Source organism: Trichechus manatus, unplaced genomic scaffold, assembly GCF_000243295.1.
Source record: "Trichechus manatus latirostris isolate Lorelei unplaced genomic scaffold, TriManLat1.0 scaffold00024, whole genome shotgun sequence".
In the NCBI taxonomy this organism is placed as follows: Eukaryota; Metazoa; Chordata; class Mammalia; order Sirenia; family Trichechidae; genus Trichechus; species Trichechus manatus.
The window spans coordinates 1553693-1563864 of record NW_004443960.1 but is presented as its reverse complement, the minus strand read 5'-3'; the positions used below and the strand labels follow the sequence as shown (position 1 = coordinate 1563864).

The 10172-nt window shown below is 63.0% G+C and overlaps 1 protein-coding gene across 1 annotated transcript in view; it reads left to right on the top strand.

Moving 5' to 3' along the window:
- Positions 1 to 5949, top strand: part of HS3ST6 (heparan sulfate-glucosamine 3-sulfotransferase 6) — a 6669-nt gene extending 720 nt beyond the window's left edge. The window contains exons 2-3 of the mRNA XM_023728547.1: positions 2 to 207; positions 5334 to 5949. Coding sequence (XP_023584315.1) covers positions 2 to 207; positions 5334 to 5949 — 822 coding nt within the window. The remainder of the gene's footprint in view (position 1; positions 208 to 5333) is intronic.
- The last annotated feature ends 4223 nt before the right edge of the window (positions 5950 to 10172 follow it).

The following is a 10172-nucleotide window of genomic DNA, read 5'->3' as shown; positions in this document are numbered from 1 at the left end:
CGCCGTCCGCCGCCCGGTGGCGCCCAGCCTGCCGGTGGCCAGCGGCCACGGCCGTCGGCGCTTCCCGCAGGCGCTCATCGTGGGCGTGAAGAAGGGAGGCACGCGCGCGCTGCTCGAGTTCCTACGGCTGCACCCCGACGTGCGTGCGCTCGGCTCCGAGCCCCACTTCTTCGACAGGTGCTACGCGCGAGGCCTCGCTTGGTACCGGTGAGCGCCCGCTCCGCCCGCCCGCCGCCCTCTGCGCCGCTCCCAGGTCGGCTCGGCCTAGTGCGCCCGGCGCCTCGCTGCGGCCGCGGCAGGCCCGGGTCTCTGGGCATTGTCGCCATGACCAGCCTGGGTGGGGGGGTCACGGGCTTTATGGAAAGGAGCGACAGTTTTCCGCCGGGGTCCCTGAAACTGAAAACTGGAGGAAAGCTTTTCGTTCGGGGCTGCTGAGGTGTCTGAGCAAGGCTGGGGCGGGCGGCGCGGTGCGGTCCCGGCCCGGGAAGTCTTTCCGAGCCCGGGGCGGGTGGACAGCGGTGGAAATGAGTCGTGCCCAGTTACCCTTCCTCCGCTGCCCCACTCTGGGTTGGGGGGCGGGGGCGCGTGGGACCAGTTACCCAAGGAAGGGGCCTCCGGGTTCTTGGTCGCCTCCCAGGAAGTGCCGTCCCTCCCGAGATCCTGGCCCCGGGGCAGAGGAGCCTTTCGGGTGGTCCTGGTGGGCTGGAGGAAGTCTGGACCTTAGAAAGAAGGAAGCTGCCTTTGGGCCAGTGCCAGGGGTGGGATGGCGACCCAGGCCTCATGCCTTGGGGCTCTGGGGCCGCGCTGCCCCCCACCCAGGATGGCCTTGGGGTGCAGTGGAATGTGGCGTGCACCCAGCCCCTGCGGTCAGACCCTGGGCCCTCCCCGCTGAGGTTCGCAGAAGGCCTGGAGAGGGAGGCCCTGCCCCCTCCTGCGGGCAATGAGGGTCCGCAGATGGAGAGTGAGTCACCCTCCCTGCAGCCCCCTCATCCCAGACGAGATCCTGCCCAAGGCCACCTGCTGAATGATGGGGGTGCCCCAGTGTCCCTGTCCCGGGTCCTCTTACACCCTCCCTGGGCGCTTCCCATCTATATCTTGGCCTTTTACATGAAACCACTCCTGGGTCTGGAGAAAAGGCAGGACCTTGAAGAGAAGAGGGGATCCTGGCTCCTGAAGGGTTGCTCCTGCCAGGGTGTGCCAGGGAAGTGGGGAGAGGGGAGATGCACCCATCCTGGCTGAAGCAGCGCGTCCTTGAAGCTCAGGCCCCAGCAAGAGACTGCTGGCCTGCCCCTCAGGCAGGCAGGCGTTCGGACAGCATCCCTAATCCCTCACTGCTGCTGGAGAAAGAGGCAGGGAGGGTTGAGGACACAGCATCACCTGGAGTGCAAACCTGGAGCCGCCATGAGGCCCTGAACTTGGCTGCAAGGAGCTTAGCTAAGGAGGGATTGCAAGGGGAGGCTCACGCTGGGTGAGGCCGGTCCTCAGAGGGTTCTCTCTGAGGGGATACTGAGGCTCTGTCCAGACCTCCAGTTGCCAGCCTCAGCTCTGGGGGAGGGGCCCGAGTAGGATGAGGGGCCTGGAGGCAGCCAGGGCCAGGCCCAGATCGGGGGTTCAGATCCTGAGCCCTGGGGGAGGTGGAAGTTCAGGAGAACGTAGAGAAGCGGTTTTTTTCCAGCATTTTTAGAACCCATCTGTACTGCGGGGGAGGGGGAGGCAGAGAATGCAGAAGGATCAGGTCCTGGGGCAGCCTCCACCTCACCCTGGTGTCCCCTGGGACTGGCCAGCAGGCCTGGCTGGGCTCTGGGGTGTGTGTGCCCGAGTGCCCTCAGAGAGACTGCCCTGGGCCTCCACTGTCCTTCTAGCCAGCCTTTGGAAATGCCCCAGCCTGCCTCAGTTCCCCCGGCTGCAAGAAGGGCTGCCTACCCTGGGGCAGAGTCTGGCGGCACCACCTGCTCTATCCCTGGATGGAGCCTCCAGCGGGTGCGGAGCCCTCTGGGTGCTGGTTGCGGGAGATTGTAGGGGAGGAGCAGCCACTGCCCCCAACTTGAGTTTCTGGGACACCTGCCCCTGCTGGGGAATGAGCAGCCTTTCTGTGGCCTTGGCTCGTGGCCTGAGACGCTCAGAGTAGACCTTGGCCAAACCTTCCCTACCCCGTTTGCCCATCTCTGCTGGGTCCATCTAGGGCATCGCGCCTCCCAGACCACCCCCCGCCCGAACTCAGACACCATTTGCTCACCCATTCACTCATTGAACCCCTCCTGTGTGCCAGGTCTGGGGTCACAAACACCCCGAGGTCTCGGTCTGGATGGGGGCTATATTGTAACTTCTGGAGGCAGGATTCGCACTATACTCGAACTATAATATTTTGGAAAAGCAAGAGGAGGCAGGGAGGGGTGCAGGCAGGAGAACCCTCTTGGTCCCTAGGGCACAAGACCAGTGAATACGGGGAGTGGGGGCCTGAGTATGTGGGGGGCAGGACCCCTCCTTACTGCTAACCCTGAGGAGATGCTGGGAATGGGATGGCCCCCAGGCCCTTTCTGGCACCAGCATAGGAGCAATCACTGCCTTCTGATGGGTCCCAGGCCGCTGGATCAGGCCCAGGGGAGGTGTGGAGGGAGCCGAGAGGAGGCGGGAGAGATGCCCAGGGCTGGATGGAAACCGCAGGGAAATGCCGACCAGATGGGGTGGGCGCAGCGGGAGGGTCTGTCAGATGTTTGCTGCGTGGGGGTCAGAGTCCTGGGTCTCATCCTCCCCCATGCCGTCCCCCCAAAGCCTATCCGCACCCTCCGTGCCCTGGCCGCACAGGGTAAATCACTGAGCTCGATCTCAGACCTCCTTGGAGGGGGTTTGTGTCAAGAGGGGGCCTGGAAGTCCTGTTCCCTCCCCCACCCACAGCAGGGGGTCCCAGCACCTCCCCCTTGTTCTCTGTGCCCCTCTGACTTCCTTGGAGAGGACACATCTGTGGGGTGCTAACACGGTGTGCTAACTTCCCTTTAACTCTTGCCATGCTTCTTGGAGCGCCCCCTCCTGGAGCAGCAGCCAAGGGGCGGGGTGTATTCAGAACCGGACTTGGCTAGTCTGGGACAGGGAAGGGGGGGCCCTGGTGTCAGTTGGTGCCTGGAAAGGGGTGTGTCCAAGGTGGAAGCATTTAGGGTCCCTGGAAGAGGTGGGATGGATGGTGCTCCTGGTGAGAACTGGCTGTTGGTCTGTCCCCACACCCCTTCTCTTTGTGGGTCTCCAGTGGAGAGAGAGGTCCCTGGTCTGGCCACCCAGGCTACAATCCCACTTGGGCCTCAGGCCTGGTGCTGCGGAGCCCTGAGGCCTCTGGGGAGAGGGTGGGGAGGGTGGGTGCTGCTCCACCTGGATTTCCCAGCTGCAGGAGGTGGGGTGGAGGTGCGGGCACCTGGTTCGGTCTTCCAAGGTGGCAGCTTCCAGATGGGCCCGGATGGAGGGGGAGGGGCTGTGGGCCACCTGTCCCCCTCAGCAGGTCCCCTCCCTCTCTGAGCCTCAGTGTGCTTGCCTGTCCAATGGGGTGTGAGTGGTGGTGGAAGGCTGTGGCCAGCTGTCACCGAGATGGGGACATAGATTGTTGCCCGTGACTTCTGCAGACCAGCCCTGCCCAGAGCCTCATTGGGGAGGTGGGGGGCAGCATCTGACAGCCACCAGGCTGTGCTGCCCGCCTCTCCTCTGCAGTGCCCATGGTGGGGGGGCTGGAGAGCCGTCAGTGCTTTCAGGGGTCCCTCTTGCCACACGTCTCCTCCCTGTCACATGGCCAGCACCTCCAGGCCAAGCACCCTGAGGCGAAGGTCTGTTTGGCCTGGCCAGAGGTTCAGGGGGTTTGAGCGGGCAGAGGAGCCTCAGGCCCTGCCTCCCAGGGCTGGAGGGCACTTAGGTGGGCTGGAATCTGCACCCTGCCTCGTCCTGTGGGCTGGGGCCAGGCCTGGGACCGAGAGGACTGGGCGGGGTCGGGCAGGGTGTCCCCTCCCTGGCACAGGTCGAGCCAGCCTCTGTCTCTCTTGACCTAGTTCCCATCCCTCTCTCCCTGGGTGCTGTTTGCACAGCTGGGCCCTGGCGCACCCGCCTCGCCCCGCCCTCTTCACCTCACACTACCTGGCCGGCAGGAGCTGCCCCCCGGGCACTCAGCATTGAGCCTGGCTCCCCTTCCCCAGGTTGGGGTCAGGGGATTGGGGATCCCTGATTCTTGGGATTGACTCAGCACCCCACCCCCATCACCGGAAGTGGAACTTGGCACCTGGGGCCCCTCCAAGGTGTTCCTTAGCTTTTCTAGAATGTGCTGCGCTTTGCTGGTGGCAGGCCCGGGTCTGGACCCAGGTCAGTGAGGGTTAAAAAAAAGGAAACCCATTGTGATTGAGTCATTCATAGCGATCCTATAGGACAGAGTAGAACTGCCCCATGGGGTGTCCTAGGCTGTAATCTTTACAGAAGCAGACTGCCAGGTGTTTTCTCCTGTGGAGCTGCTGGCTGGGTTCAAATTGCCAGTCTTTAGGTAGTAGCCGAGCACTTAACTGCTGTGCCACCAGGGCTGCTTCAGTGAGGGTTGGTGGGGCTGTAATTAAAGACAGGAGAGGAGGGGGCTGCCCTCTGTGGGGGGACTTGTCAATGTTAGGGGACGCCGTCAGCCCCATAATCAAAGTGTGACCTTGAGTAATTAGAGCACTGAGACTTGTGGGTGGGGAGGGTCAGGTGGAGCCTGTGGGTGGCAAGCCCAGGCCAGCCCTGTGGAACTTGGGGACGGGGGTCCGACGGTGCGAGGTCAGGGCTGGGTGCAGTCTAGATCTGGTTGGGGGTGGGTCTGGCAGGTGGGGATTGCTGGGACTCGGGGGGCTGGCATTTGGGGCAGGGGTGGCAGAGATTTTTCAGGAAGACAGATGACCTGGTGAAGAGGGTCTTGGGCCCCCCGGGGACCATCACCCTGTTATCCCTGGAGCAGCAGTGAACAAGGCAGCTTGTTCCCAGGGTGCCACCCAAGAGTTAGGACAGGTGGGCCTGCGGGGAGAGGGGGGCTCCCCCACCTGAAGAACCGGTTGCCGTTGAGTCGACTGTGGCTACAGCAACCCCAGGTGTGTCAGAGTAGAGCAGCGCTCCAAAGGGTTTTCAATGGCCGATTGTTCGGAAGCAGATTGCCAGGCCTTTCTTCTGAGGTATCTCTGAGTGGACTTGAACCTCTAGCCTTTCGGTCAGCATTGGAGTCCATTTGCACCACCCAGGGACTCCCACCTGCAGAAAGAGGGGGCTAGTCTCGGGTCCCCACGCCCATTCTGGGCTCGGGGGGCTCGGGGAAGTGTCCTCTCATGCTGCCTCTATTCCTGCAGGAGCCTGATGCCGCGCACGCTGGAGGGGCAGATCACCATGGAGAAGACCCCCAGCTACTTCGTGACACGCGAGGCTCCCCACCGTATCCACAGCATGTCTCCGGACACGAAGCTGATCGTGGTGGTGCGCGACCCCGTGACGCGGGCCATCTCCGACTACGCCCAGACTCTCTCCAAGACCCCGGGCCTGCCCAGCTTCCGCACCCTGGCCTTCCGCCATGGCCTGGGCCCCGTGGACACAGCTTGGAGCGCCGTGCGCATCGGCCTCTACGCCCAGCACCTGGCCCACTGGCTGCAGTACTTCCCTCTGTCTCACTTCCTGTTCGTCAGCGGCGAGCGACTGGTCAGTGACCCTGCCGGGGAGGTGGGCCGTGTGCAGGACTTCCTGGGCCTCAAGCGGGTCGTCACAGACAAGCACTTCTACTTCAATGCCACCAAGGGCTTCCCCTGCCTCAAGAAGGCCGAGGGGGGCAGCCGGCCCCGCTGCCTGGGCAAGTCCAAGGGCCGGCCCCACCCCCGAGTGCCCGAGGCTGTGGTCCAGCGCCTTCGTGACTTCTACCGGCCCTTCAACCGCAAGTTCTACCAGATGACCGGCCAGGACTTCGGCTGGGACTGACCGGCCCCACACCCCGCCTGGGGACCCCAGGAACCTTAATTTATGTCTGTGCACTGGCCAGAGTATGCTGCGTTTATGTGAAGTATTTAAGGAATAAAGGTTGCGTTGGTATTCTTCCACACGGCCTGGAAGGCTGGGCAGTGGGGTGGGAGTGCGCTGGCCAGGGCGTAATCAAGCCAGCCCACCCTAGGGCGCGTGAATCATTGCAAGGCGCTGTTCAAAACCCACCGTGGAAGGAGCCTGGGTGGCGCTAACCGAAAGGTCGGCAATTCAAACCCACCCAGCGCTCCAAGGGAGAAAGACCTGGCAAACTGCTCCCACAAAGATTACAGCCTAGGAGACCTATGGAGCAGCTTTACTCTGTCCCATGGGGCCGCTGTGAGCCGGAATCGCCTGGACAGCACCCAACACCACCAATGACAGTGCACAGTGGACGCCCACTTGTGCCAGTTTGTGTGAAGTGACCCTGTGTGTATCCGGGGTTCTTCTCCAAGCGGTTCCTAGCAGAGCCCTGCCCCACCCGGTCTGCGGCCAGCACCCACCCCAGGCCCTGGCTGCCCCAGTTTGGCTGTGTTTACGGCGGCTCCCTCCAGGGACAGACTGGAACGGACATCCATCTGCAGCCCAGCTCTTCTCTCAGCTCTGAACGAGCTGGGCCAGACTCCTGGGCAGGCTGGCTGCCCAGCCTGCCTCCACCGGCAAGAAGCGGGCCCTCTCAGCCCCTCACCCCTGCCAGGTGCCCACCAGCTGCCCTGACGGTGGCCCCTGGGCTTCCCCTCAGGTCCACGGCCAGGCGGTGGCCTTGATGTGCATTTCTACCTCTGAGCCACTCTGAACGGCTCCCTGCCCTCGGCCAGGACAGAGGGAGGGAGGGGTCTCAGGGGTGGGCCAGTCGGTCAGTCACAGGTTCAGCCTTAGTCAAGGCTCTGTGGCCACTGACCTTGTCCCTTGTCCCGTGACCCCAGTCAGCTGAGGTGGATGTGCTGAGAAGAGGCTCTGTGCATTGGGGTGGGGTGGGGTCTGTCTCCAGCTGCCCCAGACCCGCCCTTTCTCCTGTAGTGTCTGGGCCCAGTGGATGTGGATCTAGAGCTGCTGGGAGGGGCCCTGGCACTGTTGCCAGGCCCCACCTGCCCAGCCAGGCTAGGGCAGGGCTGGGGCTCTTCCAGGCTCCCCTCCCAGCACCCCCGAGACTGCAGTGGAAACGTGGTGGGCAGATGTGGCACAGATGTGGGTGAGATGTACCCCGACTAGAGCTTTGATGCGGTGAGGGGCTCGGCCGGTTAGAAGGAACGATAAGGCGGGCAAGGTGGACGAAGGACACGCTCTCCGCTGAATGTCTGCGGTGCTGCGGGCACCGGGCTGGGTTATTTGGAGGCCTGCCCCTGCCCTGCCCCATGCCTCGCTTTAGGAACTTGGCATAGGTGGCGCCCACAGCCCCTAGTTCCCGGCAACCTGCCCTGGGCAGTGGGGTGAGGGAAGGCAGGACAGCCCCTGCCCCTGGCGGAGTCCCCAGCCTGGGCCACACGTGCTTCTCCTTCCCATGTCCCCAGGCACTGCCCTTGTCTAAACTTCTACCCTCTCGTGCCTGGACGGCTGCAGCATCCTCCTCATCCTTCCAGCACCTCTTCTGTCCCCTACGATGAGTTCTCCGCATGGCAGCTGGAGGCGTGATTTCAGATGAACTAGATCCCATTATTTTAAAATGCTCCAGTCCTCTTATCCTGCCCTTGATGCTTTCAGGATGAAGACCAGATGCCTGAAGGAAACATTTCAGGCTTGTCTCCCATCTAGCCAACTCCCCTCACCCCGACTGCAGCCACACTGGCCCCTGTTCAGCTCCTTCCACTGGCTGGGCGCGCTCCGACCTCAGGGCCTTTGCACATGCTGTTCCCGCTGCCTGGGATGCCTTTCCTGGCAGAAGGGTCAGGCTGAGGTGGAGATGCTCTCACTCTGGGCCGTCTTAATTTTCTCCCTACAACTTAGAACCCTTCCCCGAGCCCATGGATGTGACCCACTTCTCCATTCCTTGGGGCCTTTCTGGGTGCAGAGCAGGGGACGGGGGGCACTGGCTGTCTCGAAGGAGAAAGGGTGACTGGGAGCGTTCTGCCCCTCCCCCAGTGGACACTCGGCCTGACTGCCAACGCTCTGCCAGGTACCCAGCTGTGCCTCACAACGCACTGTGGGCAGATGTGGGTCTGACGGCTGTGCATTCGGAGGGGGGCTCCTTGGGAGAGTCATCAGCCTTTAATTAAAGTCCCTCAATTGCTTCCCCAGCTGCTGCATGGGTTTTCCATGTTGGAATGTTCCAGATGGGGCGAGAAGTGCTGATTCAATTACCCCCTTCCTGTTTCACTCAGTGGAGAAGGGGCATGGGAGCCCTCCTCCACTGCTCCTGCCCCAGCTGGCCTGGGGTGGGTGGGCGGGGTGAGGGTCCTCGTAGCCTTGGGAGTCCAGGAAGGAGCGTGGAGGAGCCTGGGAGGAGGCTGCTTCCACCTGGGGGCAGTGGGCTAGGGGCCCACGGAATCCTTCCTTCTTCTCCCAGGGACAGGCAGGCTGGTCTGGGTGAGGGCACTGGGCTTCACTCTGAGCCATGCACATAGCAGGCACCCAAAATCCTAAGCAGACCCTGCTCTCTCCCCCTTGCAATGCCCCTGCCCCGTATCCAGCTGGGGACTGAAAGGTGCTGGACGGGGATCGCCCCTCCTCACTGCCCCATGGTGGGGAGAGGAGACCCCCGAGAGGGCCGGCAGCTTGCCACATCCTCCTCACTGCCTACAAAGCCCATCCCCATTCCTCCAGCCCTGGGGTGTGCTGTTACCTCATCAGCAAGGAGCAGCGGGCCCATCTGGCTCCCTCTCCCCTCCAGCAGGAGGTCACCCTGGTCACACCTGGGGGCACAACCTTGCAGATGAGGTCCAGGCAGGATGCTGGGAACCCCGAGACCCCAGCTGTGGCTAGGCCTGCTGTTTTCTGTCCTCCCCAGGAGACCCCGGGTGCTGGTGGCCTTCCCAGAGGCTCAGGGCTCAGAGCGGACGGGGCTGGGGTCCATGTGGGGCACCTCTGGCCAGCTCCCCTCCCAGGGTCCTGAGGGTGGCTGCTCAGGGCAGTGTCAACTGTGAGAGGGGAGGCTGGGCCCCAGGGTCCTCTGGGGAAGCCCAGATGGTGGGTGGGGGCCTGGCTCTGGACGAGACCCGTGAGTGCCCTCCACCCCAGGATGAGGGCTACTTTGGGGAAAGGCCTGATCCTCTTAGCCCACATGGCTGGTCTTGCGTGGCCCCCTAGCTTTAGACGGTCCATTCCTGGGCTCTAGGGGTGGCCGGCCATGTGGAAAGGGAGGAACCAGGCTCCCTTCCAAATGAAACACAACCTCTCTGGAGCCTCCACCCCACCCCAGGCCTGAGCCCTCCCCTGCTCGCCCCCCCACCCTGTGCCCGGGGTCCTTGCTCCCATTAAGGAGCTGCAGGGGCTGTGGCCTGCACTGGACCGTCCAGGGGCCATGGATGACGTCTGAGCCCTGTCTTTCTCTCAGTGCCCGCAGCGGCCTGCCGAGACGCCCCGCCCGCCCCGTCTGCTTTGTTTTCGGGGGAGCCTCTGAGGTGGCAGCTGGTATCGGCCAACATCAGAGACCTGGTGGCTCATTTCTGTGGGACTGTCACATTCTAGAAGCTTCCCCTCAAAGTGGCAAGGCTGACTCATGAGCACTTTTTCCTTGGAACCCAAGCCCAGGCGGGGGGTGGGGTGGGGGAGGTAGGGGCCCTCGGATTCCCGTGAATCTGTTTCTACCTCCTCAGCCCTGGAGACAGCCTGTGGGCAGCTGGGAACCACTAGCCCTCCATGGCCGTCGCCTGGCCCCCCTGCAGGAAGCCCCCCACTCCTGCCTCCCAGAGCCCCTTCCGGCTCTTCTCTCAGCCTGGCAGGTCTGACCTCAGTTTTTCTCTATTTCCTGCATGTCAGCCTTTTTCTCCCAGCCAGCTCATGAGCACCCCCGAGGGTCAGGGTCCTGAGAGTCAGCTGGACGCCCGCTGAGGGGCCTGCAGACCTGGGAGGTGGTGCAGGGACAGTGGATGAAAGAGCCTCACTCACTCATTCACTCATTCGGCCCAATATATCCTGAGTGCCAGGTGAGTAAGGTGGGCATGGCCCCTGGAGCCTCTGTCTGATGGGGAGACAGATAAACCCACCAGTGGCCAAAAAGCAAGGCGCCCTGGTGGTAAAAGTGTTTT